A 20,997-nucleotide genomic window follows, 5' to 3' on the forward strand; every position below is an offset into this window, starting at 1 on the left:
AAGCCAGGGAACTATAGACCAGTGAGCCTGACGTTGGTGGTAGGCAAGCTGTTGGAGGGAATCCTGAGGGACAGGATGTACATGTATTTGGAAAGGCAAGGACTGATCAGGGATAGTCAACATGGGAAATCATGTCTCACAATCTCAATTGAGGTTTTTGAGGAAGGAACAAAGAGGATTGATGAGGGTAGAGCTGTAGATGTGATCTATATGGACTTCAATAAGGCGTTCGACAAGGTTCCTCATGGGAGACTGATTAGCAAGGTTAGATCTCACGGAATACAGGGAGAGCTAGTCATTTGGATACAGAACTGGCTCAAAGGTGGAAGAGGTTGTTTTTCAGACTTGGAGGCTTGTGACCAGTGGAGTGCCACAAGGATCGGTGCTGGGTCCTCTATTTTTTGTCATTTACATAAATGATTTGGATTCCAGCATAAGAGGTACAATTAGTAAGTTTGCAGATGACACCAAAATTGGAGGTGTAGTGGACAGTGAAAAGGGTTACCTCAGATTACAACAGGATCTTGACCAGATGGTCAATGGGCTGAGAAGTGGCAGATGGAGTTTAATTCAGATAAATGCGAGGTGCTGCATTTTGGGAAAGCAAATCTAAGCAGGACTTGTACAGTTAATGGTAAGGTCCTAGGGAGTGTTGCTGAACAAAGAGACTTGGAGTGCAGGTTCATAGCTCCTTGAAAGTGGAGTCACAGGTAGTTAGGATAGTGAAGAAGGCGTTTGGTATGCTTTCCCTTATTGGTCAAGAGTATTGAGTACAGAAGTTGGGAGGTCATGTTGTGGCTGTACAAGACATTGGTTAGGCCACTGTTGGAATATTGCGTGCAATTCTTCCTATCAGAAAGATGTTGTGAAACTTGAAAGGGTTCAGAAAAGATTTACAAGGATGTTGCCAGGGTTGGAGGATTTGAGCTACAGGGAGAGGCTGAACAGGCTGGGCTGTTTTCCCTGGAGCATCAGAGGCTATGGGATGACCTTATAGAGGTGTACAAAATTATGAGGGGCATGGATAGGGTAAATAAGCAAAGTCTTTTCCCTGGGGTCTGGGAGTCCAGAACTGGAGGGCATAGATTTAGGGTGAGAGGGGAAAGACATAAAAGAGACCTAAGGGGCAACCTTTTCATGCAGAGAGTGGTATGTGTATGGTATGAGCTGCCAGAGGATGTGGTGGAGGCTGGTACAATTGTAACATTTAAGAGGCATTTGGATGGGTATATGAATAGGAAGGGTTTGGAGGGATATGGGCCGGGTGCTGGCAGGTGGGACTAGATTGGGTTGGGATATCTGGGCGGCGTGGATGGGTTGGATTCGAAGGGTCTGTTTCCATGCTGTACATCTCTATGACTCTATAACCTGGTTAATCCATTCCATATTACAGTCTCTAGCAGCGGACTGATTGGCTTTTAACTTCTGCCCTTATCACTGAAGAACAGAATCATGAACTGACAGCTCCTATCTGAAAGATTGTTTCCCTAGCTTTCTGCAGGTTCTTGGGTTATATTGTTAGTTCTGGAGCTATGTTCAGTAATTCCTTCAGTTCAATTCCTCTAAGTGATAACTTTCACAACGTATTCTCCACCCGCCAAACTTTGACATCTCTGCTCCAAAAGCTTTCTAACATTGTTGCCATTTCTGAGTGTACGCAATTCTCTTTCAGCATTCTGCCCTGATGACCAGTGCTTTTGTAGAAAGCTTGTTATTGCCTTTGTGTAAAGAGTTAATTGTTTGTATTTGAAAACGAGCAAAATCTACTCTGTTATGTTTTTACTTAGGTCTTGGTCACTATGGTGTTACCTGTAAATTGACCAGGATTGCAGGCGATATTGCTGGAGTCAATATTGTACAGACAGCAACATATGGAGACTTCTGTTTAGCCGTATCCAAAGATGGGGATGTGTTTGGCTGGGGAAACTCTGAGTATCTTCAGCTGTCTTCAGTTACTGAGGCCACACAAGTAAGTATGAGAGTCCCCTATCCAGAGAAACAGTTTGCAAAAGCGTACATAGTGACGACTTGGCATCTTACCACAGAGTGGAGGTCTCTGTTCACTGTCTTAATCTTTGCTTGAACACTTTAGGCTACCTGGTTTCAAAAGGAGAAATAATTTGTTGGCTCCATAATAGATACAGCAGATGAATGCATGACTGGAGACCAGTGCAGAAAGGTGGTTTAGGTTGGGAAATTGAGATCAGTTCTGGAGTTTACCTGTACATGCTGATGGTTTAAGTCTAAACAGAGCTGGCACTTCATTCTTTGCAATGTGATTTGTTGGTGCTGTTGTGGAGGGTTAAAAATAACTCAGCTGGATGAGGAATTTGGGTTGGGGTCAAAATCATTTTTCTTTCTAAGAGCTTTTCTCTCAATTTCTGGAGGGCTACCTTTTCATTCTGAACAACGGCAGGATATGATCTTCTGTTCTTGTGTTATCACGTTGGGTATTTAGACTCACAGAAGCAGCATTAGAAAGATTCATCAATATCCTCCATAATTCTTAATCCTCATGAAATGCACAATACGCAGAAGAGCTTAAACTTATTGGACACCACAGTATTTACATTGGCTTAAGCCCACTGCCATGAGTTAGCAACAAAAGGTTTTGTTCAATGTCTGACATTCACTTTATGAAAAGTGCATTAATTTTCCAAGAGCTCATTACCTGTGAATTCAGGAATTCTTCCATTATTACTTTATTGACAGACTATCCTCAGCAGCCAGCATCCCTCTCGCCTTTTCCACTCCTCCCCTTTCTCACCACTGTCTCAGCACCTCGCCCTGTAGGTTCGTTACTCCCACCATCCAAATAGAAATAGAAAAGTATTGGAGAGGATTTGATATAAGAGGGAAAGCAGTGAAGTCTGCATCAGGGTTACCCTGCATGTGTTTGTGAGTGCTTGGTCTGTGGTAAATCAGAATGATGAGTTGCAGGTTCACAAAGCTACGTGGAAAATTATGTTGTGAATACAAAAATCTGGATCAAGAAAGCTTTTCTGGATATGAGCTGTTCAAGAAACAGGAAAGGAAGGGAAAAGGATAGAATGGCCAGATTGACAAAGTAGAACATTGCAGAGCTGGAAGGAGGATGTTCCAAAGGGCTCAAGGACAGAATCAATTTGGCTACAACTAAGGAACAAAGAAGGAGCAATTATATTGCTCGATGTAGTCTGTAATGGCCACCAAGAAGTAGAGGAATATGTTTACGTGGAAATAACAGAAAGATGCATGAATTATCAACAAGTTATGATGGGTGACTTTAATTATTGCAATATAGACTTGGTAAGTAATGGTGTTAAAGGGCAGAGAGAGGCAAGAGATTCTAGAATGTGCTGAGTAGGATCTCTGAGGGAGTACAATCTAGTCCAAACAAAAAAGGTGGCACTGGCTGGACCTGGTTCACAGAATGAGATGGGCCAAGCAATAGAGGAACGTTTAGGGAACAGTAATCATGATATCATAAGATTTTAGGTTGAATATAGAAAAGGAGATGAAAAAATCCAGAGTAAGGGTAATTACATGTGTGGGGCAATCCCATCTTCAATGGGATAAGGATGAATTTTACCAAGATAAATCCAAATCAAAGGTTAGCAGGCAAAAACTATAATGGGATTGACGAAGTGCCTTTAAAGAAGAGACAGATAAGTAACATTCCCATGAAGGGGAAAACAAATCCAGAGCTTCCTGGATGTTTATAGAGATAGAAGAGAAGAAGTGATCTTATTCCAGCTAGTGGTGAATGTAATCTAACGGAGAGCCAAGCTGAATACGAAAGTTCAAAGAGGAATTGATAAAGCAAATACGAGAAACAAAGAGAAAATATGAGCAGAGACTGTCAGTTGACATAGAAGGGAATTTAGACTCTTGTGTCGCCATACAATATTTTAAACTGTGGTAAAAAGGAGTGGGGCAGATTAGGGACCAAAACTGGGAGTTACATACAGTCAGGGGATTTAACTGATGTACTAAAAGAATACCTTGCAGCTGTTATTACCAAGAAAGACAGTGCTGCTACCCAGGCCACAGTGAAAGAGGAGGAAATTCAGACAGTAGAAGGAATTAGAATAGATAAGGAGGTATCTGAGAAACATGTAAAATCTCACAACAAAGTGATTGTGACTTTCTTTCATTGCATGTTGTTGCAGGTTAATGTTCCAAAGTACCTTCCTTTTAAAGGAGTTGGGAAGATTAAACAGGCAGCATGTGGTGGAACTCATGCTGCAATCCTTAACAGTGAGTCCTCAATTTTTTAACACAGTGCTCTGTTCAGATTGTTTACTGTCCAGACCTCCTTAATTCCAGCTGACAATATTAAGTATCATCATCAACGTTTATCCGTCCTGGAGTACACAGTGACCGTTTATCCTGGTGTTATTAATTTCACTGTCCCAGAAGATTAATTAGACATTGTAGGGCCTACATAAATTTTATTTGCAAATAAGTGCAAAATAGTAGTTTGGATCATTTTCTTTAACAACTCAAAAGTGCACCTACATCGTGTTCACATATTGGGCAGCATGTAACTTTTTTGGGATAAGTTAGCTTTGATATTTTTGAGAGACTGACTGACACCAAATGCTTTTGGGTTAAAAGAAAAGTGTCCAGCAGCAGTTTTTGAATTGGCTTTAAGTTACAGTTTGCTACAGATCTGAGTGGGCAGTTAGAGTTGGACTTCTCAAAACCTGAAAGCAAGCCCAATCTTTCTCGCTGGCTTTTTCCCCCTCCCTCTGTGAGTAGGAGAAAGCCAGCACCAAATGTCTCTGAAATGAGGAATTGTTTCATCTCATTTTCCATATTCAACCTAAAATCTTATGATATCTAGAGCAAAAATCTAGATACAATTAATCGGTTACTGAATTGAGGATCACCATGGTTGACCACACAGTGATATCATCACCAAAACAAAAAAAAAAGAGAAACACACCTCATTCCATTCTGTTTTATTTGGACTCTTGACCCACAGGATTTGTTCCCTCTTGTCTATGTTTTTCCATCTACGATATTTCAACAGAACTTTCTGTCTTGTGTGTCGTATTTGTGAATGAGTGTATGTTTGAATTTAAATGAGATATGGTTTAAGTTTTGAGTAACAGTAAAGTTGCCATGGACCCGGAGGACCATAGGGCTGCTCTCATTAGAGACAGATGACTGGTGGTGATTTATTCTGAGGGTCACCACACCTCAGGCAAGGACAACGGTTGAGAAGGAAAGTCCCTTGTGGTAACCTCAGCCAGTGCAGGAATTAACTGTGGTTGAGAACGGGTCTTATAGAATCCCTACAGTGTGGAAACAGGCCATTTGGCCCAACAGGTCCACACCGATCCTCCGAAGCATATCCTATGCACACCCATTCCCCTACTCTATTACTCTACATTTCCCATGACTATAACCTACACATCCCTGCACACTATGGGCAATTTAGCATGGCCCATTCACCTAACCTGCACATGTCTGGACTGTGTGAGGAAATCGGACCACCTGAAGGAAATCTGTCCTCTTGTCCTGGGGATTGCAGGAATCAGAGAAAGCAGTCCCTCTTTCTTTATTCTATCGTATTTCAGTCATCTTAAACATCACAGTCCAATCAATTATTCCTGATGTTCTGTACTGTTGGAAGGCAAGCCCAGTTTGCAGACCATGTCTTCTTAATTTAACCCTCATCTCGTTCTGGTGCATCTCAGCCGCAGTGTCTCCAAGATGGTTATCCTGTTGCTGAGTTATGTTGCTCAGAACTGAATGCAGCAACACCACATGGGATCGAACCAGAGCTCTGGGCAGCTTCTTTGAATTTCCACTTCTTTGTATTCAGTCCCTTTGCAATTAAGTGCTAGCATTCCCAATTTTATACACATTTACTGTGCCATCTAACGTAGTCAGGGAGCTTGGGTCTGTTGTTATTGTTAAATAACTTTCCCTAATGTATCTTCTACCTCATGTTTCCTACCCATAAACTGCTAAAAGTTTCAATATAGTTCCTTATCATTCGTATAAGTAACATGCATAGTCAACATGCCAGTTTGAATCGTAGTCAGTGCTGTAATGTGGGGAAGTGCAGGAGGCAGTTAATGAGCAGCAAACCCTGCAATGTTTTCTGGATGCCACATGGAATCTTCTGCATGCGCTCCAAAGCAAGTCTTTAAGGTGTTGTGTGAAAGGCAGTATCTCCTCAGCGTTGAACTGCAATGTCAGCCAGTATAGTACTGCAGTTTCTACAATGGAGCTTGACTCACAGCCTACCTGGCTGGGGTAAGAGGGGTACGCACTGATCCACCAGAACTTGATCCCAGAAACATTTTCCCTCTGCAATATTGGTTTCTCAGTGAAACTATGATTCCGTGATGTTGCTAAATATCTGCCAGTGTCCATGGGAGATCCTGTACTGTCAGAATGAACCAGTGCTGTATTTGCCAAGAATGAACTTGTACTCTTGTCTTTTATAGGAGAAGGCAATGTCTTTGTCTGGGGTTATGGAATTCTAGGAAAAGGCTGCAATCTCTCTGAATCTGGAATGCCAGAGATGATCCCATCGACACTGTTTGGTTGTTCAGAGTTCACGCCTGAGGTTCGAGTTGACCGTATTCGTTGTGGCCTGAACCATTTTGCTGCTATCACCAGTAAGTGTCTTTCAATGAGCTGCTGAGGGTTTCGGAGGTTGAGTTTTGTGTTTCATCTCTTTACAGCTCCTAGACCTATCTGTGTAAGGCACATATGACATGACTTGGCTCTTCTGCCCATCAGTCTAGATTATCTTCTCAGTGCCATTTTCCCATTCTATCTCCATAATCCCTTAATCTTGTCTTCCTTAAATTTCTGATATCTTGAATATTCTGTCCTCCCAAATTTTCACCCCAGCTCTTCGATGATATACAACCTTCCCAATACATACTTTGAAAGTTTGTGCTATAGAATGTGTCCCCAATTCGTCAGTTGTATTATAGCGAATTTGCATTAACTAAATGTGTGTTACAGCAGAATGACCTGGGTTGGACCGAAGGGTCTGTTTCCATGCTGTACATCTCTATGACTCTACGACCTGTACTTCTGAAGTTTCTACCTGCGCCTGTCTTGGTGTCTTTTGAGGACCCATTGATAAACTTGCCTTCCCCAGTTGGGAGCAGATCTTGCAATCTCTTCCTGTCTAACTTCCCCCTCCCAGTACCATTGACATCTCATTGTTCCTTGCATTTCTCTTTGTTGACTTGTGAAAAAGGCCCATAGTATACAAGAGTATTGTGGATGATTGGTTTAACAACTGGCTGAGGTGGGAAGGCAGCACCCTACTCCCACCCTCTCCCCTGATTTGGCTGTACTTTACAAGCACTCTCCTTGCCCAACTATTGCAAAAGTGAAATAGCTCTTTTTACTAAATCGTACCATGGACTGTTTCACTGCCCCTCAGGTGGTTTGAGACTTCATCCTCTTCCAGACCCCTTGCTTCTCATTTAAAATTCTTCTTCTCTCTCACACACCTAGTACCAGGCCAGCCAGGTTTCTTCTGCAGCCTCTGCACTGAACAACTTCTCACCCTCAACTTAAGCACCATCTCAAATCACCGTACTCTCTCTCTCCTCTGAAATCAGTGCCCCGTTCACCCTTAAACTTAACCTCCATGTCGACCTGGCTGAGTCACATGGTTTTGCTAATCCCATGGTGTCAGTCACTGATGAGGCCTTTTGTCATCACTTCCTCGAATTGTTCTTGATTTACCTTCTTGTTCCCACTGTGCTCTGTGTCAGCCCTGGAGAAGGCTTCCTCTCCCCTAAGTCACATACAGCTACATTATGAGGAATAGAGAGTCAAGTTTTAAATGCTTATGTGTCAACGTACAAAGTGGGATAAGGTTGGTGAGCTTTAAACACAAATAGCTGTAAGAGACGATGATGTAGTTGGTAGTAAATAAATTTATCAGAAAAAGGTGAGAACGGGTGTTTAATATTCAAAAGTACGAAGTGTTCAGAAAACAATTATGACAGAGAAGAAAAGCGAGATGGGGCAGCAGTACTGATTAGGGCAGACATAGTAATGTGGGAAACGGGCTTGAGGGGCATGAGCAGAACCAGGAGTAGAAGTAGCTCACTCAGCTATTTAACATGACCATGGAACACTTAGAGTCATAGAGATGTACAGCATGGAAACAGACCCTTTGGTTGAAAAATGGAGTGCAGGTTCATAGCTCCTTGAAAGTGGAGTTGCAGGTAGATAGGATAGTGAAGAAGGCGTTTGGTATGCTTTCCTTTATTGGTCAGAGTATTGAGTACAGAAGTTGGGAGGTCATGTTGCGGCTGTATAGGACATTGGTTAGGCCACTGTTGGAATACTGCGTGGAATTCTGGTCTCCTTCCTATCGGAAAGATGTTGTGAAACTTGAAAGGATTCAGAAAAGATTTGAGCTATAGGGAGAGGCTGAACAGGCTGGGCTGTTTTCCCTGGAGCGTCGGAGGCTGAGGGGTGACCTGATAGAGGTTTACAAAATTATGAGGGGCATGGATAGGATAAATAGACAAAGTCTTTTCCCTAGGGTCGGGGAGTCCAGAACTAGAGGACATAGGTTTAGGGTGAAAGGGGAAAGATATAAAAGGGATCAAAGGGGCAACATTTTCACGCAGAGGGTGGTACGTGAATGGAATAAGCTGCCAGAGGATGTGGTGGAAGCTGGTACAATTGCAACATTTAAGAGGCATTTGGATGGGTATATGAATAGGAAGGGTTTGGAGGGATATGAGCCGGGTGCTGGCAGGTGGGACTAGATTGGGTTGGGATATCTGGTCGGCATGGACAGGTTGGACCAAAGGATCTGTTAGGAGAAAGGTGAGGACTGCAGATGCTGGAGACCAGAGTTGAAAAATGTGGTGCTGGAAAAACACAGCAGGCCAGGCAGCATCCGAGGAGTAGGAGAATCGATGTTTCGGGCATAAGCCCTTCTTCAGGAATGAGGCTGGTGTGCCAAGCGGGCTGAGATGAAAGGTAGTGGGGAGGGGCGCTGGGAATACAATAGGTGGAAGGTGGTGAGGGTGAGGGTGATAGGCCGGAGAGGGGGTGGAGGCAGAGAGGTCGGGAAGAAGATTGCAGGTCAAGAGGGCGGTGCTGAATCCGGTGGTTGGGACTGAGATAAGGTGGGGCTGGGGGGGTGGGGCTGGGGGGGGCGGGAAGGGGAAATGAGGAAGCTGGAGAAATCTACATTCATCTACATTATCTCAGTCCCAACCCCTGGATTCAGCACCGCCCTCTTGACCTGCAATCTTCTTCCCGACCTCTCTGCCTCCACCCCCTCTCCGGCCTATCACCCTCACTTATCGTTTTCCCAGCGCCATTCCCCCAAATTCCCTCCCCCCTACCTTTTATCTCAGCCAGCTTGGCACACCAGCCTCATTCCTGAAGAAGGGCTTATGCCCGAAACGTCGATTCTCCTGCTCCTCGGATGCTGCCTGGCCTGCTGTGTTTTTCCAGCACCACATTTTTCAACTCTGGTCTCCAGCATCTGCAGTCCTCACCTTTCTCCTAACAGATCCTTCGGTCCAACCTGTCCATGCCCACCAGATATCCCAACCCAATCTAGTCCCACCTGCCAGCACCCGGCTCATATCCCTCCAAACCCTTCCTATTCATATACCCATCCAAATGCCTCTTAAATGTTGCAATTGTACCAGCTTCCACCACATCCTCTGGCAGCTTATTCCATTCACGTACCACCCTCTGCGTGAAAATGTTGCCCCTTTGATCCCTTTTATATCTTTCCCCTTTCACCCTAAACCTATGTCCTCTAGTTCTGGACTCCCCGACCCTAGGGAAAAGACTTTGTCTATTTATCCTATCCATGCCCCTCATAATTTTGTAAACCTCTATCAGGTCACCCCTCAGCCTCCGACGCTCCAGGGAAAACAGCCCAGCCTGTTCAGCCTCTCCCTATAGCTCAAATCTTTTCTGAATCCTTTCAAGTTTCACAACATCTTTCCGATAGGAAGGAGACCAGAATTCCACGCAGTATTCCAACAGTGGCCTAACCAATGTCCTATACAGCCGCAACATGACCTCCCAACTTCTGTACTCAATACTCTGACCAATAAAGGAAAGCATACCAAACGCCTTCTTCACTATCCTATCTACCTCCGACTCCACTTTCAAGGAGCTATGAACCTGCACTCCAAGGTCTCTTTATTCAGCAACACTCCCTAGGACCTGACCATTAAGTGTATACGTCCTGCTAAGTGCCTTTTTTGCATCTTGTCCCCAAAGGAAATCTGTCAACCTCTACATTTACATGTTCAATTCCTGAGCTTCCACAGTCCTCTGGCATAACAAATTCGAAAGATTCGCAGATTCTGATTTTCTTTAAAAGTCACACCGCGGTGCTAAATGGCATCATCCTCATTTTTAAATTATGGAGAAGCTTCATTGCACTCTGTCTATGATAATACTTTCTTGATATAAGGAGACGAAGACTGCACAAAGTATGCTAGATGCATTCGAACCAAACTCGTATACAATTGAACCAAGTCTTCATTATTTCTACACTTAAGGTCTGCTGCAATAAAGGCTAACATTCCCTTAGCCTTCCTAATAGCTTGCTGTATTTGCATATTAGCTTTCACTGATTTACTGGTAAGGATATCAGTGTCCTTTTGTACATCTCCACTTCCCAGCCTCTTACTGTTTAAGAAATACTCTTTCTATCAAAGTTGATAACCTCACATTTTCCACATTATACTTAATGTGCTATTTTCTTGCCCATGCATGAAGACTGGCCAAATTCTTCCTCACAACACACATTCTCACTTAGCTTTGAATAGTGTGTAACTTTGGAAATGTGATGTTTGATGTCCACCTCCAAATCATTGATATATATATTGTGAATAGCTGGGGCCCAAGCACTGATACCCACTAGTCACAACCTGCCAAAGCAAGAATAACCCATTTTATCCAAATCTCTGTTAGCCAGCCATTAATCCATGTACATTGCTGTCCCACATGCTGTTTTTTTTTCTAACCAGCCTGTTAGGTCTTCATCCAAACCTTTATGAAAAATCTAAGTATGTTATGTCAATTAGCTCCCTTTATCAATTTTCTTTGTGACATCTTAAAAATAATTTTGCCAAACATAACTTTGCATTTGCAAATCCATGCGCAATCGAATCATTGGAGTTGAGGAGCAGAATGAAAATGATCACATTCTGTTAGGAGTAGTTCAAAGGCTGGAAATGTGTTGCTGGAAAAGCGCAGCAGGTCAGGCAGCATCCAGGGAACAGGAGAATCGACGTTTCGGGCATAAGCCCTTCTTCAGGAAAGTTCAAAGGCTTCCAAATAGTGAGAAAGATAGAGAAATACATCTGCAAAGAAATCGAGATGTACAGGGACTACAAAGCAATTATGTTAAGGACTTTAATTACTTAAGTGCTCAGCAAAAAAATTAATCTGGTGAAAAAGAATTTGATGAGAAGAATGAAGTGCTCAGTGATTAGCACTGCTGCTTCACAGCGCCAGGGACCCGAGTTCAATTCTAGCCTCGGGCGACTATCTGTGTGGATTCTGCGTGGGTTTCCTCCAGGTGCTGCAGTTTCCTCCCACAATCCAAAGGTGTGGAGATAGGTGGATTGCCCATGGTGCCCAGGGCCAGGTGGACTAGCCACGGAAAACACGGGTTTACAGGGATAGGGTAAAGGTCTGGGTGCGATGCCCTTTGGTTGGGCGGTGCAGACTCAATGGGTCGAATGGCCCACTTCCACACTGTAAGGGTTCTATGATTCGATGAAACATGTCCAGTGGGATCCAACAAGGGCTACTGCTGGGGCCCATGCAGTTCTAGGTTCATATAACTGATTTAGACTTGAATGTAGGAGAATTGATCAGTAAGCTTACAGATGATACAAAAATTAGGGTGGTAAATAGAGAGGATAGCTGAAAAATGTGTTGCTGGAAAATCGCAGCAGGTCAGGCAGCATCCAAGGAGCAGGAGAATCGACGTTTCGGGCATAAGCCCTTCTTCTGGAATGAGGAAGGTGTTCCAAGTGGGCTGAGATAAAAGGTAGGGAGGAGGGACTAGGGGGAGGGGCTTTGGAAATGCGATAGGTGGAAGGAGGTTAAGGTGAGGGTGATAGGCCAGAGAGAGGGTGGGGGCGGAGAGGTCGGGAAGAAGATTGCAGGTCAAGAAGGCGGTGCTGAGTCCGAGGGTTGGGACTGAGATAAGGTAGGGGGAGGGGAAAATGAGAAAGCTGGAGAAATCTGCATTCATCCCTTGTGGTTAGAGTGTTCCTAGGCGGAAGGTGAGGCGTTCTTCCTCCAGGCATCGTGTTGCCATGGTCTGGCGATGGAGGCGGCCTGCATGTCCTTGACGGAGTGGGAGGGGGAGTTAAAGTATTGAGCCACGTGGCGGTTGGGTTGGTTGGTGCGGGTGTCCCAGAGGTGTTCCCTGAAACGTTCCGCAAGTAGGCGGCCTGTAAATGGAGACAGGCCAAGTCCCTCCTCCCTACCTTTTATCTTAGCCTGCTTGGCACACCTTCCTCATTCCTGAAGAAGGGCTTATGCCCAAAACGTCGATTCTCCTGTTCCTTGGATGCTGCCTGACCTGCTGCGCTTTTCCAGCAACCCCTTTTTTCAGCTCTGATCTCCAGCATCTGCAGTCCTCACTTTTTCCAAATAGAGAGCTAGCCTTAGTTTAGAGGAAGGTACAGATGGGCTGATTTAATAGCAAATGGAATTAATAGAACATAGAACAGTACAGCACAGAACAGGCCCTTCAGCCCACGATGTTGTGCCGACCATTGATCCTCATGTAAGGTAAACCTAATGTATGAACCCTCCAATTTCTGTGACAAGCAGTCTCTTAAATATCCCCAATGACCTCGCTTCCACAAGTGCTGCTGGCAACGCATTCCATGCTCCCATAACTGCGTAAAGAACCTGTCACTGACATCCCCTCTAAAGTTTTAAGCTGTTTGGCAGAAAGTATGACCCCTTATTTTAACAATTTCTGCTCTGGGAAAAAGTCTCTGGCTATCAACTCTATCTAATGCCTCTTATTATCTTGTACACCTCAATTAGGTCCCCTCTCTTCCTTCTTTTTTTCCACTGAAAAAAGTCTGAGCTCAGTCAACCTCTCTTCATAAGATAAGCCCTCCATTCCAGGCAGCATCCTGGTAAACCTCCTCTGAACTGTCTCCAAAGTATCCACATCTTTCCTATAATAGGGCGACCAGAACTGGACACAGTATTCCAAGTGCGGTCTAACCAAAGTTTTATAGAGCTGCAACAAGATCTCACGACTCTTAAACTCAATACCCCTGTTAATGAAAGCCAAAACACCATATGCTTTCTTAACAACCCTGTCCACTTGGGTGGCCATTTTAAGGGAACTATGTATCTGCACACCAAGATCCCTCTGTTCCTCCACAATGCCAAGAATCCTGTCTTTAATCCTGTACTCAACTTTCAAGTTCGACCTTCCAAAATACATCACTTTGCATTTGTCTAAGTTGAAATCCATCTGCCACCTCTCAGCCCAACTCTGCATCCTGTCAATGTCACGCTGTAGCCTACAACAGTCCTCTATACTGTCAACGACACCTCCAACCTTTGTGTCATCTGCAAACTTGCTGACCCATCCTTCAATTTCATCCAAGTCATTAATAAAAATTACAAAGAGTAGAGGCCCAAGAACAGAGCCCTGTGGAACACCACTCACCACTGACTTCCAGGCAGAATACTTCCCTTCCTCTACCACTCGCTGTCTTCTGTCGACCAGCCAATTCTGTATCCAGACAGCTAAATTTCCCTGTATCCCATTCCTCTTGATCCTCTGAACAAGCCTACATGGGAACCTTATCAAATCTGAAAATGTGTTGCTGGAAAAGCGCAGCAGGTCAGGCAGCATCCAGAGAACAGGAGAATCGACGTTTCGGGCATAAGCCCTTCAGGAATGAGAAAAGTTTGTCCAGCAGGCTAAGGTAAAAGGTAGGGAGGAGGGACTTGGGGGAGGGGTGTTGGAAATGCGATAGATGGAAAGAGGTCAAGGTGAGGGTGATAGGTCAGACTGGGGTGGGGCGGAGAGGTCAGGAAGAAGATTGCAGGTTAGGAAGGTGGTGCTGAGTTTGATGGATTTGACTGAGACAAGGTGGGGGGAGGGGAAATGAGGAAACTGGTGAAATCCGAGTTCATCCCTTGTGGTTGGAGGGTTCCTAGGCGGAAGATGAGGCGCTCTTCCTCCAACCGTCGTGTTGTTGTGGTCTGGCGATGGAGGAGTCCAAAGACCTGCATATCCTTGGTGGAGTGGGAGGGGGAGTTGAAGTGTTGAGCCACAGGGTGGTTAGGTTGGTTGGTCCGGGTGTCCCAGAGGTGTTCTCTGAAACGCTCCGCAAGTAGGCGGCCTGTCTCCCCAATATAGAGGAGGCCACATCGGGTGCAGAGGATGCAATAGATGATGTGTGTGGAGGTGCAGGTGAATCTGTGGCGGATATGGAAGTTTCCTTTGGGGCCTTGGGGGGAGGTGTGGGGGCAAGTCTTGCACCTCCTGTGGTTGCAGGGGAAGATGCCGGGAGTGGAGGTTGGGTTGGTGGGGGGTGTGGATCTGACGAGGGAGTCACGGAGGGAGTGGTCTTTACGGAATGCTGATGGGGGAGGGGAGGGAAATATATCCTTGGTGGTGGGGTCCATTTGGAGGTGGCGGAAATGACGGCGGATGATGCGCTGTACATGGAGATTGGTGGGGTGGTAGGTGAGGACCAGTGAGGTTCTGTCCTGGTGGCAGTTGGAGGGGCGGGGCTCAAGGGCGGAGGAGCGGGAAGTGGAAGAGATGCGGTGGAGGGCATCGTTGACCACGTCGGGGGGGGGGGGAAATTGCGGTCCTTGAAGAAGGAGGCCATCTGTGTTGTACGTTTTTGGAACTGGTCCTCCTGGGAGCAGATGCGGCGGAGACGAAGGAATTGGGAGAATGGGATGGCGTTTTTACAGGGGCAGGGTGGGAGGAGGTGTAGTCCAGGTAGCTGTGGGAGTCGGTCGGTTTGTAGTAGATGTCCGTGTTGATTCGGTCGCCTGAGATAGAAATAGAAAGGTCGAGGAAGGGGAGGGAGGAATCTGAGACTGTCCAGGTGAATTTGAGGTCGGGGTGGAAGGTGTTGGTGAAGTGCATGAACTGTTCAACCTCCTCGTGGGAGCACGAGGCGGCGCCGATACAGTCATCAATGTAGCGAAGGAAAAGATGGGGGGTGGGGCCAGTGTAGTTGCGGAAGATGGATTGTTCCACATACCCTACGAAGAGGCAGGCATAGCTGGGGCCCATGCGGGTGCCCATGGCTACTCCTTTCGTTTGGAGGAAGTGGGAGGATTGGAAAGAGAAGTTGTTCAGGGTGAGGACCAGTTCAGTCAGTCGAAGGAGGGTGTCTGTGGAAGGGTACTGGTCGGTACGGCGGGAAAGGAAGAAGCGGAGGGCTTTGAGTCCTTCGTGATGGGGGATGGAGGTGTACAGGGACTGGATGTCCATGGTGAAGATAAGGCGTTGGGGACCGGGGAAGCGAAAATCATGGAGGAGGTGGAGGGCATGGGTGGTGTCCCGAACGTAGGTGGGGAGTTCTTGGACTAAGGGGGACAGGACGGTGTCAAGGTATGCGGAGATGAGTTCGGTGGGGCAGGAGCAGGCAGAGACAATGGGTCGGCCGGGGCAGTCAGGTTTGTGGATTTTGGGCAGGAGGTAGAAGCGGGGTTATGGGACTATGAGGTTGGAGGCGGTGGATGGCAGATCCCCCGAGGTGATGAGGTTATGGATGGCGCCTCATCTTCTGCCTAGGAACCCTCCAACCACAAGGGGTGAACTCTGATTTCACCAGTTTCCTCATTTCCCCTTCCCCCCACCTTGTCTCAGTCAAATCCATCGAACTCAGCACCGCCTTCCTTACCTGCAATCTTCTTCCTGACCCCTCCACCCCCACCCCAGTCTGACCTATCACCCTCATCTTGACCTCTTTCCACCTATCGCATTTCCGACGCCCCTCCTCCCTACCTTTTATCTTAGCCTGCTGGACAAACTTTCCTCATTCCTGAAGAAGGGCGTATGCCCGAAACGTCTATTCTCCTGTTCCCTGGATGCTGCCTGACCTGCTGCGCTTTTCCAGCAACATATTTTCAGCCCATATCCTTCTAAACCTTTCCTGTCTATGTATTTGTGAAGCCTCCACTTCCTGTCAACTGTTTAATTGTCCACCGCCATCAGGACTGGATGTGGCAGAACTGCAGAGCTTATAGCTGATCCAGTGATTGTGGGATCACTTAACTCTGTTACATGCTACTTTCAGTAGTCCTATGTCATACCATCACCAGATCAATACCTCACTTTTTCATATGCCTAGTACTGCTCCTGGCTTGTCCTTTGCACTGTCCATTGGGGCAGGGTTGATTCCCTGGTGTTATGAAGTTGTAGACGTGTACTGTACCTTTAAGGGAGCTGAAATTTCTGGCCAACAGTGGGTGAAACAAATAGCTGGAGCTGTGTTGCCATGATACTAAAACAAATTCAATTTTGGCCAGTCAGTTTAAATTATGCCACAGATACTGAAATCCAATTGAATTTGAATTTAGTGTTTTGATGACATCAAATTAATGAAGTGATCCAATGTTTTAGGTATAAAACTGGACATTTTGACCAGTTAGGGGAGAACTGCCAAGTTTACCCTGCTAGCCAATTAGCTCTCTGAAGAGTCCCTGTACATATGAAAGATCTGTAAAGCAGAATACTGAAGAAAAGACGACAGGAAAATCTACAGAGGAAGATACAGAGAGAAGATTCGATCGCTGGCTGGTTCTGAAATTTGAATTCTTTTTTGTAAATCTTAATCAGGGTATTTACCGGACCAGTATTGTAGAGTGGGGAGATAAAAGTAGGTTTAAGAGAAAGGAGTGGTAAATCGTTGTTAAGAAATAAAATTGATCATTTTTACTTTAAACAGTGACCTCTGGGATAGTCCTTTGTCAAAATTTAACAGATTACAGCACGAGGTGAGCTCCCCTGTGTTTGGTTTAAATTAGCAGAGAGGTTTACCCCATGCCATAATACTGGTTTGATGGCAATATGAGTTCACAGATTTGTGTTGGAGTATGATTCTGCTGCTGCTGATGTCTCATAGCACCTCATGAATGCCCCAGTCTTTAGTTGCTAGATCTGTTTGAAGTCTGTCACATTTAGCACAGTGGTACTGCTACATGATACTGCATCACTATTCAATCCTGGAGCTTCCTTCCCAATAGCATTGTGGTGCACCTACGTCATGTGGACTGCAGCAATTCAAGCAGGCAGCTCACCACCACCTTCTCCAGAGCAATACTGGTCCAGCCAGTGATGTCCATATCTCACAATGGAATAAATTACAAGGAAGAGAAACTGGGGTTATTTACTTACGGTGGCTGGGGCTGTTTTCCCTGGAGTGTCGGAGGCTGAGGGGTGACCTTATAGAGGTTTGTAAAATCATGAGGGGCATATAGGATAAATAGACAAAGTCTTTTCCCTGGGGTGAGAGAGTCCAGAACTAGAGGGCATAGGTTTAAGGTGAGAGGGGAAAGATATAAAAGGGGACAATTTTTTCACACAGAGTACATGTATGGTATGAGCTACCAGAGGAAATGGTGGAGGCTGGTACAATTGCAACATTTAAAAGGCATCTGGATAGGTATATGAATAGGAAGGGTTTGGAGGGATATGGGCCGGGTGCTGGCAGGTGGGACTAGATTGAGTTGGGATAGCTGGTCGGCATGGACAGGTTGGACCTTAGGGTCTGTTTCCATGCTGTACATCTCTATGACGCTATCAATTTTGTTTTTGCCAATACCTTATGAACTGGCATTCTTGATAATCTGGCAAAAGTTATGTACCTGAAATACTGAAAGTTTACTGTATTATCACAATCTCCACATAGTGAATTGAGGGTCCAAGTGAGAAGGCTGTCTGTCAGTAGATTTTATTTAAGGCAAAATTGCATTGTTATTTAAGTGACTTATGCTTTTTATAAAGTATAACAGTCATGCATTACGTTTTTATTTCTTAGTGTGTGTTTTCACATTGATCATTTTGACCTCTTGATCAATCAAAATATTTGGTCAGCAGCACAATCCTCATCCCATAAGTGCTGGTTAATAAAACATTTATTGTATTTGCTTTACCCTCCAATCCATAATGCCTTCATGTTCCAGATCGTGGTGAGCTTTTTGTGTGGGGCAAGAATCTCCGAGGTTGCCTTGGCATTGGGAGTATGGACGATCAGTACTTTCCCTGGCGGGTAGGTCCTTCACTTATTTTGTTATTCTTGGAGTTTCAATTTCTTTACCAATCCTATGGAATCCAATTTTGCAGGAAAAGGAAGGAGAATAGCTGGGGACAGTTTTTCAGTACAATATTGTCCAAAATGTTAGCTATTGTAATCCCATTAAAAGATTCTCCTAAAGATACAGCTGCTTGAGAGTTTTTTGTTTCAGTTTTACTTTGCCATCTAATTTCACCTCAAACTATATATTTTTTTAAAAAAATCCTCTATTTTGTCAAACTTTGGGTCACTTATTCTTCTACTTCACGGGCTTGTTATGAATGATAGCTGACCTGATTGAGCTCATTGTTTGGGATCTCTCTTGGAGCCAAGCTCCTCTTCTAATAGATCTGCTGCAGTTGTCAAAGCCCTTTCTTCCTAACGCTGAGTAGCCACAGAGGGGGTAGCTAACTGTATTTATTGTTTGTTTAGGTGACAGTACCAGGCAATGTCATGGACGTAGCTTGTGGGGTGGACCACATGGTGGCACTGACAAAATCATTCATTTGAACTGATAGTCGCTGAACACGATGAGATTACAACATGGATCTTCTCTGATTCTGGACCAAAATCAGCTGCCCAGGATCTTAGATTGCCCTCCACTATCCACAGAAGAAATGTATGTGCATAAACGTTTCTTTTACTGTTATCACAGTATGGATCTACCTTGTACATGTTAAGGAGTCCTCTTATTGGTCTTATGTTCACTGAATGGAGCAGTTTGTATTTGTGTATTTTGAAGTAAACTTTTCAAATATGTTCTGCTCTCCACCCATTCATCAACCTATTTTGTTACTTCTCCTCTCGCTAACTTCTCTTTCTAGCTTTCTTTCTGTAACTCTTTGGATCTCTGACTTTCCTCCTCTGCACCCTTAAAACTGGATGGAAGGTGCCATTCTAACTAAATCTAAGTGTGCTGTGATTTTATTCCGAGTGTTATACTGACAGTTATGACTATTAATATAAAGATTGTCACAGATCCATTATTTCACATGATCAAAATCTGGGATAGTTTTCTCACCATACTGAGAAACTTGCTTCATTTTATTTGGGGAATAAATATTTTGGTGCTAAAGATCTTTATGAATTTTGCTGTCTGTAGGACATTTTTTAACCGACAGCACCTTTCCGTATCTCCCATTATCTCAGGAGTTTTGCTCATTGTCTCTTTGTGTTTTTCTATGTAAAAATATTTCCAGTATTTCACACGACCACCACTGATAGCTCCTTCAATTCTCTGTGTATGTTCTCGTCTCTAGGATACAGCATACTCAATGTCACATGCTGCTGTGATGTCACAATAATGGTGGTGTTTGGGAGGCAGTAAACAGTGCACCTCCCATCCAATAATACTGGGGTTAATAAAAACAAACTTCAGTGAAAGCTGAGTTTCCTTCGTGAGGCAGGAAACTTTGGATTCACATGTAAAAGAGGAATCTAGATTCGTGAAATTCTAGATTCACAGAATTCCAGATTTGTATGTGAAAAGGGAAACCCAGGATTTGTGAAATACAAGGTTCATTTCCTGTATGAAAGGAAATTAAGAAAAGATTGTCCAATATACAGAACCCAGCTCATGGATGATCTGATGGATCCTTGACTGCAGTTCCCACCTCGAAAGCAGTGCCATTGTGATTGCTGTTTGCATGACTGACATCTCTCTGCAAAGGCTGTCTGTGAGGAATTGGTTTGAGTGAGGAGTTGATGAAAAGTTTTGGCAATTGTCATTGAATATTTAAACTGTGCCAGAAAATATCATCAGGCTACAATGCTTGAAAAATCAGATAGAAGATTCCCTACAGTGTGGGAACAGGCCCTTTGGCCCAACAAGTCCACATGACCCTCTGAAGATTAAACCTCCCAGACCCATTCCTCCTACCCTTTATTTACCTCTGCCTAATGCACCTAACTTGCACATCCCTAAAGATTATGGGCAATTTAGCATGGCCAGTTCACCTAACCTGCACATTTTTGAACTGTGGGAGGAAACTGGAGCACCTGGAGGAAACCCATGCAGACAATACGCAAACTCCACGCAAACATTCGCCCGAGACCAGAATCAAACCCAGGTCCCTGGTGCTGTGAGGCAAGCAGTGCTAACCACTGAGCCACCATACCACCCCAAAAGATTAGGTCAAGAGGAATAAACTGATGTCTATACATGATTTGTGTCCTGTGATTCTAGCACAGTTGAAAAGCTGAATATATTTTACAAACCAACAGTAATCATTCAATCAGGTCCATGGAGGAGCCTTGCTCAGCCCTCTAGAATCACTGTGGGTTTACGTCTGGCCAGTGAGTGGTGGGAGAAATGCTTCCTGTGCAAAAAATTCATTGCAAGTGAAAATGTATTTGGTAACACTGAGTTTAAAGTTATGATGATCCCTGGTCAGATCAGTGTGTTGTGGAATTGTGGAAGATGCCAAACTGCTGCATGGGCAAACTTGCCAATGATGTGGGTGGATGTGGAGTAAGAATATCCTCTTGGGGTCAAAGAAAGCATTAAGCTTTCAAACACTCCAGACAAGTTACTAGGGTGAGGAATGGAGTTGGTAGCAGGGGAACTGAGTTTCTGGCAGGACAGAAAAGAATGCCTTCCATCTTCCCAATATTTATGTAGAAGAACTTTCTGTTCCTCTGTCAAGAGATTTGGTGCTTTTCATGTTGTCAAAATGAACTAAATTAATATTTATTTTCTTTCTTTGTGGTAGTTTGA

At 44.6% G+C, this 20,997-nt stretch overlaps 1 protein-coding gene across 3 annotated transcripts in view; it reads left to right on the forward strand.

Moving 5' to 3' along the window:
* rcc1l (RCC1 like) overlaps window positions 1-20,997 on the forward strand; it is a 69,898-nt gene that overhangs the window by 40,839 nt on the left and 8,062 nt on the right. For 2 of the 3 annotated variants that reach the window (XR_006315838.2, XR_006315837.2), the window contains exons 7-11: window positions 1,788-1,969; window positions 4,152-4,239; window positions 6,447-6,620; window positions 18,172-18,257; window positions 18,714-18,900. Coding sequence is in view for 1 of the 3 variants with exons in the window: in XM_043718878.2 (XP_043574813.1) it covers window positions 1,788-1,969; window positions 4,152-4,239; window positions 6,447-6,620; window positions 18,172-18,257; window positions 18,714-18,791 (608 nt within the window). In the remaining 2 variants the exon portion in view is untranslated. Of the gene's footprint in view, window positions 1-1,787; window positions 1,970-4,151; window positions 4,240-6,446; window positions 6,621-18,171; window positions 18,258-18,713; window positions 19,041-20,997 lie in introns of those variants that run through there. The other variant, XM_043718878.2, reaches the window with a different exon arrangement.

This window comes from Chiloscyllium plagiosum, unplaced genomic scaffold, assembly GCF_037043375.1.
Source record: "Chiloscyllium plagiosum isolate Xiang-an unplaced genomic scaffold, Cpla_swu_hap1 HiC_scaffold_31, whole genome shotgun sequence".
NCBI lineage: Eukaryota > Metazoa > Chordata > Chondrichthyes > Orectolobiformes > Hemiscylliidae > Chiloscyllium > Chiloscyllium plagiosum.